This window comes from Penaeus monodon, chromosome 39 (assembly GCF_015228065.2).
Source record: "Penaeus monodon isolate SGIC_2016 chromosome 39, NSTDA_Pmon_1, whole genome shotgun sequence".
Taxonomy (NCBI): Eukaryota; Metazoa; Arthropoda; class Malacostraca; order Decapoda; family Penaeidae; genus Penaeus; species Penaeus monodon.
The window spans coordinates 18,055,616-18,078,891 of NC_051424.1; the positions used below are offsets into that span (position 1 = coordinate 18,055,616).

The 23,276-nt window shown below is 47.8% G+C and overlaps 3 protein-coding genes across 3 annotated transcripts; all 3 read right to left on the reverse strand.

The window, feature by feature from the left end:
- Nucleotides 1-13,849: 13,849 nt before the first annotated feature.
- LOC119597488 (5E5 antigen-like) lies at nucleotides 13,850-14,515 on the reverse strand. The gene has a single exon (XM_037947066.1). It carries the CDS (start codon nucleotides 14,513-14,515, stop codon nucleotides 13,850-13,852), a length of 666 nt encoding a protein of 221 aa, XP_037802994.1.
- A 418-nt stretch (nucleotides 14,516-14,933) lies between these two features.
- Nucleotides 14,934-16,046, reverse strand: LOC119597489 (HMG-Y-related protein A-like). The gene is made up of 2 exons (XM_037947068.1): nucleotides 15,869-16,046; nucleotides 14,934-15,352 (listed from the first exon to the last, which is right to left on the reverse strand). The coding sequence occupies exons 1-2, from the start codon at nucleotides 16,044-16,046 to the stop codon at nucleotides 14,934-14,936; spliced, it is 597 nt and encodes a 198-aa protein (XP_037802996.1).
- A 1,832-nt stretch (nucleotides 16,047-17,878) lies between these two features.
- LOC119597490 (translation initiation factor IF-2-like) lies at nucleotides 17,879-20,913 on the reverse strand. The gene is made up of 2 exons (XM_037947069.1): nucleotides 20,617-20,913; nucleotides 17,879-18,697 (listed from the first exon to the last, which is right to left on the reverse strand). Exons 1-2 carry the CDS (start codon nucleotides 20,911-20,913, stop codon nucleotides 17,879-17,881), a joined length of 1,116 nt encoding a protein of 371 aa, XP_037802997.1.
- Nucleotides 20,914-23,276: the final 2,363 nt, after the last annotated feature.

Genomic DNA, 23,276 nt, shown 5'->3' on the forward strand with positions numbered 1-23,276 from the left:
TTATGAACGAGCCAACACCCGGGAGAACATTGGGATTTGCAGATGAATGAGCCTAAAATCCTAGTCAAGCTTACTACGAAAAAAGCGCTCGGTAAGCCGAAGAAGGTTGTGCGGTCGCACCCCAAGAAAATGTGAAAGAACCCGCAAAATATAAGTGTTTTGTACCCTTTACTTTTAACGTTGAGTGAGGCCCCCATGTAAGCCTTCAGTAAAAAATTAGACCCCAAGTACTTGCCCTTTTGGACAAATTTTGCAGGGGGTTTGTTGACTTTACAATGTCTTTATGAAATGGCAAACGGGGTCCACTTAAGACACTCTAAGTCTACGTCATCAGGGAATATTTGCACACACTCCCTTGGAGTTTGTTCAGAACATTAGCGAAAGGGGAGTGCTTTGTCCCGCTAACCCCTGTCTATCGTTTTATCCCGACGACTTTAAATCGATTTTAATATTCATACGATTTTCACGCAAATAATGAAAAAACGTAAGAAATAAAACTATACTTTTAAAAAGGTTTCTGAAGGAGAAATAACAGGGTAGAAAAAAAAAAACTGAAACGCTACAACCCGACGTGGCATTTATAAAAAAGAGCCGGGGAAGGGTTTCGAAATCCCCTTTTTAAATAAATACTGAAGAGTGTTCTGTGCCAGGCCTCCATTCGATAATGTAATTTTGGCACTTTCTACCCATATTTTTAATACAGAATTATTCAGAATTTTTTTATAAACTTTTTGGCCCAATGTAAAAAGGGGAACAAAGCGAGTTTATGTTTCTTTTTTATCAAAGATATTTAAAGTTTCTTTTAGGTGTTTTAATCATGGCTTTTTGGCCTTTTCCTGACAACTGAAAGATTTGAGTCCGAGTTGATTGATTTTAAACGTCATTATTACGTTTTAAAATTGTTTTTGTTGTTTTTATTTTAACATTATTATTTTTATCCATTATGATGTTATGTTAAAACCCATTACAGTTATATTTTTAAAGATTATTGTGTTTGTTGTTGTTTTAAATATATTATTATTATCTTTATTATTTTTGTATGTGGCCTCCAAAGCCTGCCATCTCTTTCTGATTCCCTTCCCTTTCGCGCGCCCTAAACTCTCACACCCCGGAAGCGTTGAATCGTCCTTTTTATTTTTTCCCCTAGTCATATTTTCACTTATTTTCGCTCTGCTGTTCCATTTTACGTTGGTTGTAAAAGTTTTTTGTTTGATTTTCCCCTTTGCCCCCCAATTCTTTATTAAAAATTTTTTCGTTTCTTCTGTGAACTTTATGGTTATTGATTTTTTTAATTTACCCCCCCTGTTTTTAAAAAACTTTTTGTCATTTTTTTCGTTAGGAAGCTATTCTCATTTTTGAAAATTCTGTTTTAACGTAAATTTATTATTGTATTTTTTTCCGCCTTTCCACATTAAGTGTGTTTATTTTTATGTTGATCTTGTTATGAGGGTCGTTTTTTTAAGATTTAGTGTCTGCTTTTTTTGTAAAAATTTTTATTTTTCAAAACCATAATTGTTGGGGTTATGACGTCACGAACTTTAAAAAACAAAAGCCGCGTTGAGCAGGAAATAGATTTTTTCCCCCGAAAAACGGCGTTTTGCTTCCTCCTAGGAAATTTTTTCCTTACTGAGGAAGGGTGGAAAACTCGCCCCGCTGGGTCATCACATCCACGAAAAAAATTAAAGTTACGTTCTGTTTTCGGGGTAGTTTCAGTGTGCTGGGAGTGGACATGTTTCCCCCTTTTAATAGAATATAAACCACAGTTCCATAGTTTTTTCAGGAATTTTAAGCTGTGAATACAATAAATTTAATCGTCATTTTACATTATTTCATTCTTTTTAATAATTCATTTAATTTTTTTCATACGAAACGCCGAGGATATAAACGGGGGGGTCAGTTGTTTCTTTTCACGCTACAATTTTTTTAGGAATCAATTAACTCTGAACCTATACAAATAGATTGATTTTGGGCCCACATAACCACAATACCTTTTATTCTTATTATATTTTTTATTTATTTTATTACATTATATTTTTATTATTATCATCATCATCTTTTATCTTTATTATATTTTTTATTATTTTTACATTTTATTTTTATTTATTATATTTTATTTTTATTATTTTATTTTTACCATTCATATCATCATCATCATATTATTTATTACTATTTTTTTATTATTATTTTTATTATTACTATTATCATTATTTCACATCTCTCATCTCATCATATCATCCATTTTTACATTACCACACATCTCATCACCATCTGTTTATTTTTTATTACTGTTATTATTATTTTTATTATTATTATTTTAAATTTTTATATTTTATTTTTTCATTATTATTTTTATTATTATCATTAAAGTTATCATTATTTTACTAAAATTTTTTATTTTTTATATTATCATTATTATTATTATTTTTATTAATTTTATTATTTTTATTTTTATTATTATCATTATATTATTTAACATTATCATTTTTTTCATATCTTATTATCATAGATTGTTTAAGTAGTAGTAGAAGTACCATTTATTATTACTATCACCGTAAAACATTATTTTTTCCTTTTACCATCCTTTTACATTTTTGTATCGTCATTATTTTTTATTTTACTATAGTTTTTGTTTTTTATCAAATATCATTATTATATCTTATTTTTTTTCTTATCATTTTTTTTATTATTTTTGGCTTTTATTTTTATTTTTGTTGTTGTTGTTTGTTATTCCTTTAAATTATTTTACATTATATTACATTTTTCTTTTTTTTAATATTTTTCATTACCTTTGTATTATATTATTTTCATTATTATTTTTGTTCTCCTTTTTTTAATTTTTGTCTTGCATTTTTATCATTATTTTTTCATCATAATTTTATTATTGTGATCATTTTATTTTTTCTGTTTTTCTATTACTTCATTCTAGCATTATATTTTTTATCTTTTTCTTTATCATCGTTCCCCTTACTATTTTTGTTATTTTGTCCCTATTATCATCATATTATTGTTATTTTTTTATTTTTGACATTTTATTATACATTTTAGTACACAATATTGTTTTATAATTATGACTTATTAGATTGACAATGTCATGTGATTAAGATATATATGGGGTTTTCCCGGTGGCAAAAATGTCCCTCATATATATTGTTACGCCGGCCCGAGGCCTGTCTCTCTGCCACCAACAAAAGGGAGGCTGGGACGGGGGTGCTACCCACGGGGTCGTAAACACTGAAAGCCCCCAAGGGGCCCCGAGCACCACAGCGCCCCAGAAAACCAGGGGGAAAACCCAGTGGCGGGGGCGGGGGCCAAAATAAACACAAAATGACAGTCTTCCTTTTATTTCCACAATTTTTTACCGTACATTTTTCTATAGGCACAATACAGGGGGGATACCAGCATGTCAACAGCACAATACAGTTTAAAAACAGGGAAAACCCCAAAAGTTATAGGCAAAGGGGCACACACGAGGTTTCAAGGAGCAGCACCCAACTGGTCTTTTGGGCTTGTTCCTCCACTCCTCCGTACCCCAGCTGTGTCAGTTTGCCCAGGTCCCTTCATGTTAACACATGTTTCGCACAGGGGACAAAGACCACTGGGTAGCACTACCCCCCCCTATCAAGAGACGCCCCATCTGTTTAAATACCAAAAACCTAAAAAAAACTAAAAAAAAATTTTTAAAAAAAATTAGTCCTCAGGAACAAAAAAAAATTTTTCAAAAAAAGTAATGTTTTAAAAAATCAGTTCTAGAAACACAAAAATCTTTCATCCAGTTTTCTTCGTCTCGGGGGGGCGCTGGAGGAGGTGGGGGCGGCGGTGTTTGGGCAGTGGCCCCGAGGGGTATTTCGTCCCAAGACTGGCTCATGGTCACCTTGATTTCTACTCATCGCCTCCCCGTCCAAATGCCATTTTCTCTCGGTCAGCGTCTCCCCACGTCCTCATGCCTACTGAGGCTAACGTCATTTCCTGTCTGTGCCTCCTCAGGTTCTTACGGAGAGGTTGCTACCAACCTAAAAAATAACCCCTCCCCGGCCAACAAGGTTCCCCCCAACCCGTATCCCATCAGCAGCTGCAGGTTTTGAATGGGTCCCGAGGCCTCTACTCCCGCACACTCTTGACAGTGACACCGGATTCTAGACTTGTTCCGGGGGCCAAGGTGCAGTCGCTCAGCCTAAATCCTCTGCACAGCCAACCTCTGAAAGAAGGGGACATTTTCCCCTGCCCCCTCCCCAGCTTCCTTTCCAAGGTTCGACACCACGCCTTACCTGCGTCAGGTAATCAAGACCCAGCAAGCAGTGCTCGTCCAGTTTTCCCACATACCCCCGGCAGCGCGCACCGTACTTCCACGCCAATACGACCCCACTGGCCCTTGAGCTGCAACAATCCCCCGGGGATCCCACCAGTTTTGTGGTGGTCTGGAAGTGCATGGGCCAAAATATAGGCCGCACTAGGGTTTTCGCCCCAGTGTCCCTGTCAGGCGGCAGGCTTCCCCATTACTGAGCCCCACCTGAATCATGTGGTTCACGGCGCTTCCCCAATTCGGGGCCCGGGAAACCGGGGGAGGGCGGGGTTTCGGACCCTTCCCACCCGCCCGATTTTTCCGCCTGTCCCATTTATTAGCTTAGAACATGCACTCGGATGGGGGACCATATCCCCACAGTCCTTGCAGACTGCAAAAGGCAGGAATCTGCCCGGTTTGAGGGACGTTTTCCCGCTCTCCCCCGACCCCGATATGTCTGTCCCCTTTCCTTACCGCACCCCCAACACAATTTGGGAAAAAATGCTGGGCTCCCCTTTCCCCTCAATGCTATTTTCTCCCATTTACCCTTCCCGGCCCCGGAGGTCACGGCGGGGGGGAAAAAGGGGCCCTGGGCCCACGGGTTCCCTTAGGAAAGCCTCGAACCCAAGGCCCTTGCCACGCCCCCTGCAGGCCTCAGGGTGTCCTGTTTGACGTATTTTGTAGTGTGGCCCCTGCAAAGCGCAACAAAGAAATGGGGCCGGGACCACAATCATCTTTTCCCGCAGCCGCAGGGACGACCTCCTTTACCAGCGCCTCCACATCCGCGCCAGGGGGACAGTGTTCGCCACGCTCAGAGTCCGTTCTTCAAGTGGGCCGATATACCCGCCTGGTGGGGGTGCCCGAAACGGGTTTCAAACCCTTGCCCCGCTGGGTAAAGGGGCCCTGTTGGGATGCCGGCGTGCCCCAACACTTCCCCCGCGGGGCCCCCTTAGCGCTTTTCCCAGCGCGGGGCCTTTCTTTCCGGCCCCAGCCGGGGGCAGTGCCAGCTTTTAAAATTTGGGCAACATATGCCCCCAGGCCCCTTCCGTGTACTCATCGGTTTACGCCTCACAAAATTTTGGGGGGCCGGGGGGGCCCGGGGGTGGAGAACGCTGCCGTGAACTAACACCCCGGGGGGGAGGAAGGGGGTGAGGGAGGAAACGAGGGGGTTTGACCGGGTCCGAGTTTGCCCCCACCATACCAAGGAGCGGTTCCGATGGGTCCCCACCCCTTCTGCAGGCCCAAATGGCGCGACACGCGTGCGAGGCCCGGGGTTTTTTCCTGCCACAGACCCGGGCAGACCCCAGTAAATTGCACTTGGCATCTGTTCCCAAAACCCTGTCTCCCTTCTTGTTGCAACTTTACAAAATCGTGACGCCGCCTTTTCCCATTCCCCCCTCAGAACCTAAACCCTCCCCCTCGGTCTGCCCCTCCCCATCAGTTACTTTCACGCTTTTTGCGGGCCCTTGTCGGTGTACTGCTGAGTTTCCATCTTCAGATGCGAGTTTGCCCCTAAACAATTTGGGCAGAAATTTTCCCTCTCCCTTCCTTGCCGCACTCGACGGAGGGTGCCCCTGCTCGGTCCCCTCGGCCTGTTTCTTCCCCCTTTTGTGCCATTTCCCCCCTAAAAGGCCAGCTGGCAGTGATAGGCCATCGGGTCGGCTTCACCTCCTCGGCCTGCCTCAGTCATCCCTCCTCCCCCTCGGGGCTGCCCCCATCTTGGAGAACAGATAAATGGGCGCTTCACTGACCAAATATACAAATCCCACTCCTGACACCATTTGTTACGCCGGTGCCTGCCCTTCTGCCACCAACACAAGGCGGGCTAGGGCGGCTGCTATACACAGGGTCGAAACATGAACGCTCAAGAGGCCCGAGACCCCAAAGCGTCCCCAAAAACCCGAGAAACCCCAAAGTGGCGAGGCAGGGCACGAAAAAAACAAAAAAAGCTGTTTTTCCTTTATTTCCCAAGTTTTTCCCCGTACACTTTCTATAGGACAAACAGGGGGAAACCAGAGTCACCTGCACGATACAGTTTATAAAGGGCAACACAAAGTTATACAGGCAAAAGGGCACACACGGGTCTTACAGGAGCAGTACCAACGCGCTCTTGGCTTGTTCTCCACTCCTCCGCTCACAGCGCTGTGTCAGTTTGCCAGGCCCCCTTCATTTTAACACATCCCCCGGGGCTTTCCTTTTCATGTTAACACATGTTTCGCACAGGAAAAGGGCCCCACGGGCGTAGCAATATATAAAATTTTATATTTTAATATTATATATATATATATATATAATATATATATTATATATATATAATAGTGTGTGGTGTACATTGGGAGATAGACAGAAGACACCACACGCACACAATGTGTGTATATACATGTATATGTAATATATGAAATATACATATAATCATATATATACATAATATATATATATATATATATATATATATATATATATATTAATATATTATATTGTGTGGTTTTGATATATATAATAATATATAAATTATATATATATATATATATATATATTATAGCAAAAAACCACACACACACAACACACACACACAACACACAAACTATTATTGTGGTGTGTGTGCTTTGGGGTTTGTGTTTTTGTGTGTGTGCTGTGTTTGGGTGTGGTGTCTGTGTGGTATGTTGTGTTTGCTGTTTGTGTGTTTTTATATGTGTGGGTGTATTGCTTTTGGTGTGGGTGTTTTGGTTTGTGTGTGTTTTGTATTGTGGAGTGTTGGTGGTGTGTGTGGTGTGGGGTGTGTGTGTGGGGTGTGGGGTGGGGCATGTATTGATATGTGAAGATTGTTTTGATTTCAATACGATGTTTAAAAAAATTCATGATTTATAGGTGAAATCGGCATTTTTTTTAACAGCGAATTTAAAGAAAAGTCATATGTTTGCGAACAAAAGTAAAAGCATAACTTATTATTTTTTCCCTATTTTTTTCAATTTAACCATACACTACACCAACTCTTCACGACTTTTGCTCCAGGGGCCAGGCATTTAAAAAAGGCATTTTCCCCTGCACAAAAAACATACTGCAACAATGGCGTGGATTTGGTTGTTAAACCTTTTAAGGTTTAAAAATCGACAAAATAAAAAACTGTAAAAATACCGCAAGACATATAATAGCAAAGTATGAGCTTTTTCCATTTTTTTTTACTAACCTGAAGCATTGTGCACTAAATACTTTTTTCCACCATTACAAGCGGTAAAAGCAACCCTCACCAAATCAGGGGAAAAAACATAGACCTCGAGGGGGATGGTTTAACCCCCCCCCCAAAAAAAAACGCGACCCCCCCCCCCCAAAGTGGCGTTACTAACCCAAAATAAAGCCCGAAACAGGGGACGCCGAAAAAGAACCCTGGAATTAGCTTACAATAGCTCCCCTGTGGCACGGTGCGCTGCGGTGTGAGATTGGTTTAGCTTTCCCTCCCTGAAGTCGTCAGTCCTGCCCCTTTGTGGTATGTATTATAGGGAGAACCGCTGGGGGACGGAATGTTATGGAGGCCGAGGAGGGAGGGGTAGTGAAAAGGGGGAAGGTTCTAGGTTGAAAAGGCTTCTGCTGTAAGAAACTATATTTAAAATGTTAAAAAAGGGCAATGTCTGTACATAACACACACACCAAACTTATATGCGCGCGCGCGGTGTGTGTGTAGGGTGTGTGTGTGTGTACATGACATATATTATATTGGGGTTGGGTGGTGTTGTGGTATAAAGGATGTATAATTAAAACATAATTACAACCCCATACATAAATATATTAATTATATACACATATATATGTATATATATAGATGTTTTTTGGTGTGTGGTGTGTGTGGTGTGGTGTGTGTGGTGTATGTATTATATGTATATATATATTATATATATATTATATTATATATATATATACTTTGTGTAGACCAAATAAAAGTGTTTAAAAACAAAAGCCCGAGCCCCGAGGTATTTTTCACTCCCTTCAATGGTAAACTAAAAAAATTTGATAAAAACCTTCAAAATATTGAAAAGCAATAAGTTTAAATACATCTGGTAATTAATAGAATCAAAAAAGTATTAAATGTTTAAATTTTTTGGAAATGGTAAGAAATTGAAACATCAGTTTTTAAAAATTTTTAAATGGGGAAGAAAATGAAGGGCCCAATTAGCTAATTGGGGGGATTTTGTTGGGCTTGCTAATGTGTGGTGTGTGTGCGGGGTGTGTTTGTGTGGGAAGTGTTATACATATATATAATATAAATATAATATAATATATAATATAATATATTATATATTAATAAAAATTTGTATATAAAAAAAAAACAACACAAATATTTTTTATAGTATAAATATATAAATATATGTATTTTCATATATATGTAATTATTATCTATATATCTATATATATGTTAATATATATAAACATATATGGTGTGTGTGGTGTGCGTGCGTGCTGTGTGTGTGTGTGTGGGGGTGTGTGTTTGTGGGGTTTGGTGTGGTTTGTGTGTGTGTGGTGTGTGTGTGGGTGGGGTGGTGGCGGTGCGTGCGTGAGTGCGGCTGCGGCTTTGGTGGCGTGTTTTTGGGGGGTTGGTGGTTTTTTTTTTATTTATGTTAGATAATAATGCATACATAAATATATTATTTATAATATATATATAATATATATATAATAATATAAACCAATTTACCCCAAGAAAAAAGGAAACAGGGGAAAACCCAAGGGGAACGAGAAAAAAACCCGATCGCACGCAACTCGCCGCAACACGCCAAATTTGAGCCATATAAACAGCATTTTTCCAAGAAGCAGTTTTTCGTAAGGTTAAATTTTCTGTTTTTTGTATGTATTTTTTACAATGTTAAATTTTAAAAATGAAAATTATTGATTATCCCTGCATAAAATCCTCTGTACTACCCACCAGTTTTTTTTAAGTAAAAAGCAGAAAAGATATGTAATATTATGTAATTTAAAATGAATAATAGGTGTAAAAAAATTTAAGGTGAAAAAAAAAGGTTTTGTTGGAACCTCCTAGATTAAGAGGAAGAATTTTTTTCGTTTCAGTTTTAAACCTTTTAAAACCGATCTACACTTTTAGCCATCCAGCAAACTGTGGATCAGATACAGAATGCATAGAGTTTCGAGATTTTTAATTAGAGTTACGACATACATAACATAACAAAGGGAGCTATAGCCACAAACAGCTTTTCCGTTGAAAATTCCCCTTTAAAATGTTGTATATTGGTGATGTAAAACCCATATCCCGGATTAAGATCCATACGTAAAAACAAAGCGGGGAAACCCAACGGGGTCATATCGCACGACCCTATCAAAGAATCCAGTCCCGCTCTGAACAGCAAAATCAATACAATATAAGGGGGTAGGATTAGATTTAACATATTCTCCCAGAGTTAAAAAATTGCTGACTGGAACCATCAGCCCTTTTTTTTGCTCAGTCATACATGCAACAAAAAAAAGCATTCCTGCCCCAACCCCCCCTGGGTCGGGGGTGGAGTTCGGAAAAAATGATGGAAGAAATTTTAGAAAAACCTTAAACAGGGCCAAGACATACTCACCAATGATTTTTCATACCTCTGAGCAAGCTGTTGCACAAACAATAAAAGAAGCACAAAACAGGCAATTCCATACAGAACAACCCTTAGAACCACAAAGGGGATTTGGGTTTTGTAAATAATAGCCTCGAGTGTAACGTAAAATGAATCTTTATTCACACTTATGAACGTCGTGAACTAGTCGTGAGTTAGAAATACTGAATGCTAATGTCCATGTAAATTTTATGTCTGAAAAAAAAAACCCGATCGTTTTCTTATCTTGTGTCTCCATTTTTAAACCCCCAAAATTTTAAAAGTGGTATCCTTTGATAATGAAACCGGGCAACCCCTGTACGCTTTTCCTTTTCCAAAGGAAAGTTAGCGAGGTGCTTTTAATTGAATTAATTTTGTTTGAAAGTTCTTTTGGGGGGTGATATTTGATATCTTTTAGCTGCTCGAAACAATAAGTAAAATAAGTCCGTATAGCATGGATAAACCCCAAACCCAAAACAAAACATGTAGAAACAACAGTTTTGTGTATATGACATAACTAAGGTATAGATAAAACGAGAAAAAAAATATATATACATATATATATGTGTGTGTGTGTGTGTGTGTGTGTTTGATAAGGGACTCATCCCGATTTACTTTTGTACCCCCGAAAAAAATATATTTTTTTGAAAGTGTCCTTGTGCAACAAATAAAATGTTAACCCCGATAGTGTAAAACTTTTTCGTTCATTTCCATAAGTGAATAAAAACAAAAGACAAACACATTATATATATATATATAATTTTTATATATATAATAATTATATATATATATAATCAATTTTAAACTACCCCCTTTTTTATTATCTATCTATTATCTATCTATTATCTATCAATTATATAATATATATATAAATTAAAATTTTATATAAAATCTACCTCTCTATCTATCATTATTATCTATTATCTATATATATATATATATATTTAAAAAATATATTATATATATATAATATTATATATAATATATTGTAAATGTGGTGTGTGTGTGTGTTACAAAAACACTCTTCCGTGTTGATACAAGGAGAAAAAAAAACCCCCCCAATACAAAAACTAGAAAGTGAGACTACAGTTTTGAAATCCCCCCGGATTCCATCCTCAGGCCGAAGAGGAAAGGGAGGAGGGGGTATAAAGGAGGAAAAAGGAGAAAAAACCCGGGAAAAACGGGGAGGTAGGACAGACGAACGGAAGCAGAGGGAGGTACATCAGGCGGAGGATCGGCGGCTATGAACCGGGTGGCCGGCATACTGGAGGGGGAGGGTGGGGAAGCAAGGGACTATCAGAGGAGAAAAGCCGCTGTTCAATTTGAAATTAGGAAACATTTTTAAGGGGAAAATTCCAACCCGTCTGCGGGGGTGGACATCAGGGGGAAATGAAAGCAATCCGGCCCCTGATCAGTCCATCTGCGGGTGGTCAGCAGAGCGATGGTGTCTTTTCTCCTGGCCCCCGACCCTGCCCTTTTCCGGATTTTTGATGATCTGAACTCTCTGTCTCCTTTCCCTCCGTTTCAAGGGGGAAAAGGGGGGTTGACAACATGTTCCTTTCTCGGACACCCTAGCCATCATTCTGACCCCTTTTCCTTTGCTTTTTCCTTCGCGCCCCCGCATCGTACCCCCATCCTGGGGGGAGAGATCATCTTTTTCGTCGCTCGTTCTCCAAACCGGGCTACCTGGTATGTTCTCGACGCCGCGTATCCAGGGCAGGCGAACTTCTACCACGACTCTCCTCCTAAAGAGACTCCTCACTGCCCGTTTCAGGGCCCGCCCCACACTGAGGGGAAACTACTCTCTCCGTCGCCCTCTTTACCCTCTCAAATGAGGTGTTTTTTTGCCAGGTGAACATTCTCCGTCGCAACCTGGTCCATACCAGCCCTCCCTTTTACCCCCAAGGTGGGGCCCCCCTATGTGTCCTTGTGCCCCTGTGACAATCAGTTTTTGGGAAAAAAGGCCAGTCTTTTCCAAGGTTACTCAAAAAGTACATGATCCAGGGGACACAACAACAACGCCTTCTTTTGCCCCAGTGGGAACTGGCCATCAGAGGTGGTCAGCGGGGGATGTCTTTCCTTTCCCCTGATGTCCCTTCCCCCAGACGGTGGAAACTTCCTTTTTAAAATGATGCCTAATTTAACTTTAGCAAACGGCTTTTTTCTCCTTTGCTTCCAATCCTCCGCCCTTTTCCCAATGCCGGCAACCCCCAAGATATTTCCCCCCAATCCCCCGACCCGATGTGCCCCCTCGTTTCCCTTTGTCTGCCTCACCTGCCCGGTTACCCCGTTGCTGTTTTTGTTACGTTTGCTAGTCTGATATGATGAAGGGTGAAGCAAGACTACCCCCGGTTTCGCTTATGCCACCCGGAGGAGTATCTATGGGAAATTTTGAGATGCCTATCTGGCTGGTAGGGATTTTGTTGGGTTTGGTGTGGTGTTTTACTAAGCGAAATATTCACTGGGTGGAGGCGCACATGAAGTACCTTTGGGGGGAATCCGGTAAGTGGAATTTTGGCTAAACATTGGGAGCGTAGAAAGGGAAGTTCCTTGATCTTTCTGGAGGGCTGTGATATTGTTGGGTGTAGTGCGGATACTAGGGGAGTAAAGATGTAGTAGATTAGAGGTCATCAGTGATGTGTCACACAAGGTACATGGCCTGGGGACCCTGAGGTTAGATTGGCATATTTCTGGAAAAGTGGTGATGAGAATGGAGGATTTTTGTCGGGGGCTATCTTGACCAATTGCTGATGGGGATCCCGGAAAAATTTCCCATGCACGGGGTTTACTAATAAAACTTTATAGAGGATTTCGGAGTGTTTCTTTTAAAAGGCTGAGATTGGAGGAATTTCCATATAGTTCTGAAACTTAGACATTTGGCAGTGCAGTAGCAGAGTATTGCCCGAGATGTTGGGCTGGCGGGGATCCACCCGAAGTCGGGTTTTTCTTGTTCTTCCCGTTGCTGGGTGTGAAAAAAGAATGGTTTTACTAGTTTTAGGTTATCCCTGACTTTGGGGTTTTTTAAGGTTCGTAAGGCTGAGAGAGAGAAGTAAGTTGGATTGAGTAAAATTGCGTGTTGAGAGCCAACTTGATGGCGTACAGTTCAGTCGTACAGGGATGCTCCATCTGCATGGTGTGCTACCTCTGCGTTGGTAAAATGGCCCCCGACTGCAGTGGTCTTCAAAAGAACATCCCTGAAAATGATGAGAGTATCTTTGCCCTGAGTATCTATGTTCGCCTCTAACTGGTTTTATGGTAGGAGTACAGAGAGCTAGTGGTAGGAAGGTGTTAGGGTATTGAATGTCCCGTCTTTTTGGGGGGGGAGGTTGGAGGTGGGGGATTGGTATTATTCCTCTTGCCATAGTATGGGATTGTATAACAATGCTTCAACAATTCGGTGCCATCTGAGGTTTTAGTGTAAAACTTGGGTTTTGAAGCTACAGCTGAATAAATTTAAGGTGAGGCCCGGGAGTGTGATCATTTTGAACAGAGAGTGCTGCTATTTGTTGATTCTGGTTTTGGGGAGAGGTAAGTAAGTCTCACTCTTAAATTTGATTTAGTTCATCCCGGGGAGCAAGATTGATTCCCTGGCGTATTTTGTAAAGGGTTTTAGGAGACGTTTTGGGCAGGGGGGAGTGTTTAAAAGCAGGCGCATATAGCCACTCCTCTCTCTCTTTTATACCCCCTCTCCCTTTCCCCTTTAGACCCGAGGATGGAATCCAGGGGATTTCGAAAATGTAGTCTCATTTTCAATAAATCTACTTTTTGTATCGTGGGGTTTTTTTTCCCAAAGGGGTGTGTGTGTGTGTGGTGTGGGGAGTGTGTGTAGAATAAAAATGAATATCTTCGCAATCCCAAAAAATGTATTTGACGGTTTTGATTATATCTTTGCCAGAGTTTCATGATGAAGATATAATCGAAACAAAGTCGAATACACTCTTTTATTTTGAAGAAAACATTCTCATTTATGCGACGTCTTTCCGCCCCGGGCTTAGCAGGCGGCTATCCCGGCGTCCTGGGGAGGGGGTCTCTTCCGCGCGTCCGGGAGGCGTGTCTTCCGCCGGTCCTGGGCGGCGTTTTTCCCCCGCGTCCCGGGCGGGGTTCTTCCGCCGCGCTTTACAGGGGTCTCTTCCGCCGCTCCTGCGCAGGCGTCTCTTCCCCCGCGCCGGGCAGGCGACTGTTCCCCCGCGCCAGGCAGGCGACCATCCGGCGGTCCCGGGGAGGAAACTCTTCCGCCGCGCCGGGAGGGATCTCCGGCGGTCCTGGGCAGGGTCTCTTCCGCCGCCCTCCTGGGCAGGGGGTCCTTTTTCCCCCGGTCCGTGCGGGGCTCTTCCGCCGCTCCCGGGCAGGCGTTCTTCTGCCGCGTCTGGGCAGGCGTCTCTTCGCCCCGCCTGGGGAGGCGTCTCTTCCCCCGCGTCTGGGGAGGGTCTCTTCCGCCGCGTTTGAGCGGGGCCATCCGCCCCGTCCTGGGCAGGGTCTCTTCCCCCGCGCCTGGGCAGGGTTCTTTTCCCCCGGTCCTGGGAGGTGTTTTCCGCCGGTCTTTATAGGGTCTCTTCCGCCGGGGCTTGAGCAGGCGGTCATCCCCCCCGCGCCCAGGGAGGCGTCTTTCGCCGCGTCCGGGCAGGGTCTTTCCCGGGCGTCTTGAGCAGGGGCTCATCCGGGGTCTTGAGCAGGCGGGTCATCCGGCACGTTTAGCAGGGGGGTCACCGGTCGTCCTGGCAGGGGTCTCTTCCGCCGCGTCTGGGCAGGCGTCTCTTCCGCCGCGTCTGGGCAGGCGTCCCCTTTTTGCCCCGGTCCCAGGGGGGTCCTTCCCGGGGCGTTTGAGGGCGGGGTATCCGCCGCGTCTGAGCAGGCGGCTCATTTCCCCCGGCGTCTTTTAGCGGCGGCTCATCCCGGGGAGTCTTGGAGGGGCTATCCGGGCGTCCCGGGAGGGTCTCTTTCCGCGCGTCCGGGCAAAGGGTCTCCCGGTGGTCCGGGCAGGGGTCTCTTCCGCCGGTTGGGCAGGCGTCTCTTCCCCCGCTCCGGGGGAGGGGTCTCTTCCCGGGGCGTCCCGGGGAGGGTTCTTCCGCGCGTCCTTAGCAGGCGTCTTTTTCCCCCGCGTCTCTTCCCCAGGGTTCTTCCCCGCGTCCTGGGTAGGGGTCTCTTCGCCGGTCTTTAGCAGGGGGCTCTTCCGCCCCCGGGTTTGGGGAGGCGTCTCTTCCCCCGCGTTTGAGCAGGCGGGCCCTCCGGCGCGTCTCTTCCCCAGGCGTTTTCCCCCGGCCTGGGGAGGGTCTCTTCCACCGCGTCTTTGCAGGGGGGCTTTCCGCCGCCCTCCTGGGCAGGCGTCTCTTCCGGCGCGTCTTCAGCAGGCGGCTCTTCCGCCGTCCCGGGGAGGCGTTTTCCGGCGGTTTGGCAGGCGGCTCATCCGCCCCGCCCGGGCAGGGGTCTCTTCCCCCGCCTTGAGCAGGCGGCTCATCCGGGGGCCCCCTCTTTAGCAGGCGTCCTCCGGCGCGTCCTGGGGAGGGGTTCTTTCGCCGCGTCCGGGCAGGGTCTTTCCGCCCCGGGCTCTCTGCAGGCGTTCTTCCGGCGGTCGAGCAGGACGTCTCTTCCGGGCGTCTTTAGCAGGGGGTCATCCCGGGCGTCCTGGGCAGGCGTTCTTCCGCCGCATCTTTAGCAGGCGGCTCATCCCGGGGTTTGAGCAGGGTTCTTCCACCCCGCCTGGGGGAGGCGCTCTTCCCGGGGCGCCTGGGAGGCGATCATCCGGGGTCCGGGCAGGGACCTTCCCCCCGGTCTTAGCAGGCGTCCTTCCGGCGGTTTGAGCAGGCGGCTCATCCCGTGCGTCCTGGGCAGGCGCTTCCGCCCCGGGCCTGGGCAGGCGCTCTTCCGGCGCGTTTGAGCAGGCGGGCCCCGGCGCGTCTTTAGCAGGGGGGCTCATCCGTCGGTCTGGGGAGGCGTTCTTCGCCCGTCCTGGGGGGGACTTTCCGCCGCGTCCGGGCAGGCGTCTCTTCCCGCGCTTGAGCAGGCGGCTCACCCGGGGTCTTTAGAGACGGCTCATCCCGGGGCGTCTTGAGCAGGCGGTCATCGGGGGTCCTGGGCAGTCGTCTCTTCCCCGCGTCCCGGGAGGCGTCTCTTTTCCCCCGGGGTCCGGGAGGGTCTTTCCGCCGGTCCTGGGCAGGGTCTTTCCACCGCGTCTTGAGCAGGCGGGTCATCCCCCGCTCCTGGGGAGGGGTCTCTTCCGCCGCGTCCCGGGAGGGACTCTTTCCCCCGCGTCCGGGCAGGCTCTCTTCCCGCGTCTTGACGGGCCCCTTCTTCAGCCCCGTCCTGGGCAGGCGTCTCTTCCCGGGGCGTCTTCAAGGCGGGGTCTTCCCCCTCGTCCTGGGGGGGTCTCTTCGCCAGTCTGAGCAGGGGGCTATCCCGGGGGTTTGGGCAGGCGTCTCTTCCGCCGCGTCCTGGGCAGGCGACTCTTCCGCCGCGTTCTGGGCAGGCGTCTCTTCCGGCGCGTCTTGAGCAGGCGGCTCATCCAGCGCGTCTTGAGCAGGCGGCTCATCCCCGCGTCTTGAGCAGGCGGCTCTCCAGGATCCCCGGGCAGGCGTCTCTTCCGCGCGTCCGGGCAGGGTCTCTTCGCCGGTCCTGGGCAGGGGGCTCTTCCGCCCCGTCCGGGCAGGGTCTCTTCCAGCGTCTTGAGCAGGCGGCCCTCCCGGGGCGCCTGGGCAGGGTCTTTCCGCTGGTCTTTAGCAGGCGGCTCACCCGGGGCGTCTTGAGCAGGCGTTCTTTCCCCGCGTCTGGGCAGACGTTTTTCCCCCGCGCCCGGGCAGGGTTTTTTTTCCCCCGGCCTTCCGAAGGGGTCTCTCCCCCCGGGGTCTTGAGCAGCGTCTTTCCCCGCGTCTTAGCAGGCGGCTATCCCGGGGCGTCTTTTAGCAGGCGTTCTTCCGCCGGTCCCGGGGAGGCGTTCTTTCCCCCCGTCCGGGCAGGCGTTTTCCCCCGGTCTCTTCCCGATGCGTCTCTTCCGGGCGTCTTTAGCAGAGTTCTTCCGCCCCGTCCTGGGCAGGCGTCTTTCCGCCCCGTCCTGGGGGGGCGACTCACCGGCGCGTCTGGGGGAGGCTTTTCTTCCGCCGCGTCTTTAGCAGGCGCTCTTTCCCCCGGTTTGAGCAGGGGCTCATCCCGGGGCGTCTTTAGCAGGCGTCTTTTCCGGCGCGTCCCGGGCAGGCGTCTCTTCCGCCGCGTCCTGGGCAGGAGTCTCTTCCGCCGCGTCCTGGGCTCATCCGGCGCATCTTGAGCAGGCGACTCATCCGGCGCGTCCCGGGCAGGGGGTTCTTTCCGCCGCTCCCCGGGCAGGGGTCCTTCCGCCGCGTCCTGGGGAGGCGTCTTTCCCCCGCGTCCGGGGGGGGGGGTCTTTCCCCGCGTCTTTAGCAGGCGTCTTTCCACCGCTCCCGGGGCAGGCGTCTCTTCCGGCGCGTCCTGGGTAGTTGTCTCTTCCGCCGCGTCCTGGGCAGGCGTCTCTTCCACCGCGTCTTCAGCAGGCGGTTCTTCCCCCGCGTCCGGGCAGGCGTTCTCCCCCGCGTCCCGGGCAGGCGTCTTTTCCGCCGCGTTCCTTTCCGCAGGCGTTTTCCGGCCGTCTTGAGCAGACGTCTTTCCGGCGGTTTGACAGGCGGTCATCGGGCGTCCTGGGAGGTCTTTCCGCCCCGGGCTTTTAGCAGGCGGCTCATCCCGGGGCGTCTTTAGCAGGCGTCTCTTCCGCCGCGTCCCGGGCAGGCGTCTCTTCCGCCGCGTCCTGGGCAGGCGTCTCTTCCGCCCCCGGGCCGGCAGGCGATCATCCGGCGCGTCCTGGGCAGGGTCTCTTCCGGGCGTCTTTGGGAGGCGGCTACCGGGGCGTCTTGAGCAGGCGGGTCATCCCGGTTTGGGCCTGGGCGGGGTCTTTCCGCCGCGTCTGGGCAGGTGCTCATCCGGGGCGTTTGAGCAGGCGCTCATCCGGCGCGTCTAGGGAGGGGTCTTTCCGTTTCGTCTTTACAGGCGTCTTTCCGCCGGGTCTGGGCAGGGCGAATCATCCGGGGGTCTTCCGCAGGGTCTCTTCCGGGGCGTCCGAAGGGTCTCTTCCCCTGCGTCCTGGGCAGGGGTTTTTTTTCGCCGCGTCCGGGCAGGGACTCATCCGGCGCGTCCCGGGGGCGTCCTTCCGCAGGGTCTTGAGAGGGTCTCTTCGGCGCGTCTTGAGAGGCGTCTCTTTCGCCGCGTCTGAGCAGGCGGGCCCTCCAGCGCGTCCTGGGCAGGCGTCCTTTTCCCCCGGTCCCGGGCAGGCGTCTCTTTCCCCCGGCCCGGGGAGGGCGTCTCTTCCGCCGCGTCCCGGGCAGGGGTTTTTCCGGCCGCGTCTTGAGAGGCGGGTCATCCGGGACGTCTTGAGCAGGGTCTCTTCCCCCGCGCCTGGGGGAAACGTTCTTTCCCCCGGTCCCCGGGGAGGCGTCTCTTTTCCCCCGCGTCCTGGGGAGGGACTCACCGGCGGTCTTTCCGCAGGGGTCTCTTCCGGCGCGCTGGACAGGCGTCTCTTCCCCCCGGGCCTGGACAGGGATCTCCGGCGCGTCCCGGGGGAGGGTCTCTTTCCCCTGCGTCCTGGGCAGGGGTTTTTTCCGCCGCGTCCTGGGGAAAGGGGCTCTTCCCGCGCGTCTTTAGCAGGTTTGGTCTTTCCGGGCATTTGAGCAGGCGACATCGGGCGGGGCCGGGCAGGGGTCTTTCCGGGGCCGTCCTGGGGAGGCGTCTCTTCCGGCGCGTCCTGGGCAAGCGTTTTTTCCGCCGCGTCCTGGACAGGCGACTCATCCGGGGGCCCCGGGCAGGCGACCCTCCGCCGCTCCCGGGTAGGCGTTCTTCCGCCCTCCGGGGGAGGGGTCTCTTCCGGCGGTTTAGAGGCGGCTCATCCGGGGGCGTCCTGGGGAGGGAGTCATCCGGCGCGTTGGGCAGGGTTTTTTCCCCGCGTTGGGAGGCTCTCTTCCCCCCGTTTTTAGCAGGCGCTCTTCCCCCGCGTCCGGGAGGGTCTCTTCCCCCGCGTCCCGGGAGGTTCTTCCGGCGCGTCCTGGAAGGGGACTCATCCGGGGCGTCCTGGGCAGGCGTTCTTTTCCCCCGCGTCCCGGGGAGGGTCTCTTTCCCCCGCGTCCTGGGGGGAGGGTCCTTCCGCCCGTCCTGGGAGGCGACTCATCCGGGCGCCCGGGCAGGGACCACCGGCGGGCCTGGTCAGGCGCTCTCCGCCCCGTCCTGGGCAGGCGTCTTTCCGGCGCGTCTGAGCAGGCGGTCAACCGGAGCGTCCTGGGTAGGCGTCTCTTCCGCCGCGTCCCGGGCAGGGGTTCTCCGCCCCGTCCGGGCAGGCGTCTCTTCCGCTCTCCTGGGCAGGCGTCTCTTCCGCCCCGCCCGGGGAGAGTCTCTTCCCCCGCGTCCTGGGAGGGGTCTTTCCGCGCGTCTTGAGAAGGGTTCTTCCCCGCGTCCTGGGCAGGCGTCTTTTCCGCCGCGTCCCGGGGAGGCGTCTCTTCCGCCGCGCGTGGGCAGGCGTCTTTCCGCCCCCTGTGGGCAGGCGTCCCTTTTCCCCCGCGCCCGGGGGGCTCTTTTCCCCTGGTTTGGGAAAAGGGCTTCCCCCGGGTTGGGAGGGGGTTTTCCCCCGGGTTTGGGAGGGCCTTGCCGCGTTCCCCTTCCGGCCCGTTGGACAGGGACCACCGGCGGTCCCGGGGGAGGGGGTCCTTTCCCGGTCGGGGGGGGGTCTGCCGCAGGGGGGGAGGGGGGGTTGGGAGGCGATAAAAGGGGAGGTTGTGATGGTAGTAATATTAATTTAATTTTTTGGGGTGGTGGTTTTGTTTTGGGTTGGTGTGGGTTTTTGTTGTGTGGTATGTGGAATAAACTTTTTTCACAACACAAATACATTAATATATTAATATATTATAAATATAATATTAATTTTGTGTGTGTGTGTGTGGCTGTGGCGTGGGTGTGGTTGTGTATTTTATAATGTTATATTAAATTATATATCTATAATATATAGTATATAAAAGTTTTTAAAATATATAATTTTAAAGTATAAATATATAATGTATTTTTATTTTGTATAAAAATTATATAATATATAATAAAATTATTAAAAATATTACCGGTGTGTGTGTGGTTTTTTTTCCCAAAAAATAACACACAAACACGCACGAAACCACACGCCGCAACACAACACAAACACTCACAACACACAACACACAACAAATATTATATATATATATTTTTGTGGTGGGGGGTGGTGTGTGGTGTGGTGGTGTAAATACAAAAACACCAAACAAAAACCCCCAAAAACACACACACAAACAAAAAACACACACACACAAAATTTTTAATATATATATTGTGTGGTGTGGGGGGGTGTGGGGGTGTGTGGGGTGTGTGTGTGTGTGTATGTATGTATCATTTTGGGTTTGTGTGTGTGTGATTGGTTTTTTTCCCCAGTCTTCCCCGTGCAGGGTCCCTTGTAAAGAGCTTTTATGTATTTCCCGTTTTTTAACCGTGCTACATTAGAATCGGTCTTTTAACGTTGTTGGAAATTTTTTTCCTTTAGTGTAAACCATTTTATCCCTTTTCTGAGTTTTATTTTTTTTCATATGTCTCCCGGATTACTTTTCGTTTTAATTTCCCCAAAGTTTTCCTTCGAATTTAAAAGGGGGTAAAATTTTCGCTTTTCACCATTTTTTTTAATAATAAGGGGTTAAATTTTTTTACGGAATAAAATATTTTCCATTACCAATCAAAGGATAAACTTAGGTCAGTTACCTTCTCTCCATCCTCATCACCATTTCCATAAATATATCCTTCATGTATGCGACCGATGGCATCATTGCTGCTACCAACATGACCATTCATGTCTCCTCTAATTATGCATCTTTCACATTTATCAACCTTCTCCAGTTCTTCTTGTAGTGCCGCCCAGAACTGTCCTTTTTCTTCATTTGTGCCTCCTGTTCGTGGTGCATACACACTAAATATATTCATCGAAAAATCTTCAAGGCCTAATCGGATCCACATGATTCTGTTACTCTTTCTGTTCACTTCTGTCACTAAATCTTTCATGTCGGGTGATAAAATAACTCAAATTCCTTTCTCCCTACTCGTTGCTCGCCATATATCAACTTGTACTCTGTCACGACGGCAATCTGAGTTCGAGGGGTCGATGTCACCGGCCGCGCGCGTTGTTCCTTCGGGCAAGGAAACTTCTCATGATTGCCTGCCTGGCGCTGGTTTGGGGGCCAGCGGGCGGGGCTGGTTCTCAAAGCCAGGATTAAAATAGAGAAGGAATGGATACTAAAAGGTAAACAAACGGCACTCATCCGTGGAAAGGAACTGGGTATTTCAATAGTCTCGGGGAGAGCTATAGGCACTACCTCTTGCTCAAGGGAACCTGGAGGTAGCTGTGGGTTAACTTATTACCCACGCGATAGCATAAGCCGGTGCAGTTTAACGTCATAACCCAAAGACGAAAAAAAATAAATCTCTCAGCTTTGTCCCTATGCGGGGTGACCGTTGTGAATGAGCCGTCTCCATATATCATGTTGTTAACCAGCGATACATTTATAGTCTTCTACCTCAAGATCTTATTTATACAATCCTTCCATCTTGTTTGAGGTATTACCTCTTCTTACTGTTCCTTGTACTTCCACTTCCATGACTCTCTCCCCAGTCTTCTCCTTTAAATGTACTTAAACCATTCTTAGGTTCTGCTTTGCGTGAATCTTATTAGAAATTCACTACATTCTTTGTACTTCGATGTAGTGTTTCTTATTCTCTCTCTCTATTGACTAACCCATCCATCTACATCTCCTTCAGCTACGTCCAACTTCTTTTCTTGTAACTTCTTAGTGGTGTGCTTCTAGGCCATAGTTAAGTGGTATGACTACGACCTTATGCACCTAACCTTTGAGTCTAATTGGGGGACTCTCCTTATCGCACAAACACTCATGACACTTTCTCCAATTATTAAATCCCCTTGAATCAGAGTGGTTAGCAGCCCATCGGATCAAGACTGTCAAGACGGCAATCTGAGTACGAGGGTTCGAGTAACGCACCGGCGCGTTTGTTCCCTTGACAAGGAAACTTCACCCGATTGTCTACATAGCCACTGGTTAGCCAAGCCGAGCCCAAGTCAGTGCTGGTCCCAATCCAGGAGGATAAATAGAGAGAAGGATTACCTAAAAGGTAGCACCGCCACTCTCCGTGGAAAGGAACTGGGACCCTAACACGTACTCAACTCCAAATTTCATCAAACATGAAACTACAGTTAAGTATCATGCTGTGACCACGGCGGCTCAAACATGAACGAACGTAAAAAAAAAAGAACCCAATTCTTTCGCATTGTTCCCTTTCCATTCTTGTTTCCTACGCACATCGCAGAGTCCACTTCCCTAGTTATTACTATCTGCCAGAACCGGCCTCTTCTGTTCAGGGTCCCCACATTTAATGTTCCAATTCGTAGATGTTGAACTGGCTCATGGCCGCCCAGTTCATGAGGCTGGTCACACCGAGTTAGGGCGATGTATGAATCACGACACAAACACCACACACACACACACACACACACACACACACACACACACATACACACAAACACACACACTCACACTCATAACACACATATAGATGTGATAGAAGATAGCTATATATCACCGATATTGTATGCACGTGACCCCGCAAGACCACCAGAATATGGAGTGACCCGAGAGATTGGGACCACCGCGTCGCCAGATGTCAGCGAGGAGGCCACCGCAAGCCGCCAGATGGAAGCGACACGTGAGTGGGAGCACGCGGGCACCAGATTGAGCGAGACGAGAGATGGACTTGGGGTGGGTGAGTGAAAGGGCTAGCTTGCTGGTTTATTCTTGAAGACAGATATGAGACCCCTAGAGACGGTGTGTGTGTGTGTGTACACACACACACACACGTACAACACACACACACACACACACACACACCACACACACACCACACACAACACACACAACATCCACCACACACGCCACACACACGCAACACAATCACACACACACAAACACATAATGTATATATATGTATAGAATTATATATAATATATAATATATATATATATTATATATGTGTGTGTGTGTGTGTGTGTGTGTGTGTATATAGATATGTATATATGTATAATATATATGTATTATTATATAATCTATAATATATATATATATATATATATATATACTATATATGTATGTATAATAATGTGTGTATGTGTGTGTGTGTGTGTGTTGTGGTTTGTGTGTGTGTGTATGGGATATGTGTGTGTGGGGTGTGTTGGATATGTGTGTGTGTGTGGTGTGAATATATATATATAATATCTCATATCATATATATATATATAATAATATATTATATATATATATATATATACATATATATAATTGTTTATAATATATATAAAA

Coding starts and splice junctions, on each gene's coding strand:
- LOC119597488 (XM_037947066.1), bottom strand. CDS start 14,515: ATGAGCCCCTGCTCAAGACGCCCGGGAAAGACCCTGCCCGGACGCGGC.
- LOC119597489 (XM_037947068.1), bottom strand. CDS start 16,046: ATGACCCGCCTGCTCAAGACGCGGTGGAAAGACCCTGCCCAGGACCGG. Junction 15,353..15,868: donor GCCGTCTCTAAAGACCCCGG/GTGAGCCGCCTG, acceptor ACCCCTCCCCAG/GACGCGCCGGAGGACGCCTG.
- LOC119597490 (XM_037947069.1), bottom strand. CDS start 20,913: ATGAAAGATTTAGTGACAGAAGTGAACAGAAAGAGTAACAGAATCATG. Junction 18,698..20,616: donor GTGATGAGGATGGAGAGAAG/GTAACTGACCTA, acceptor CCTCCCCCGGAG/GGCGGAAGAACGCCTACCCG.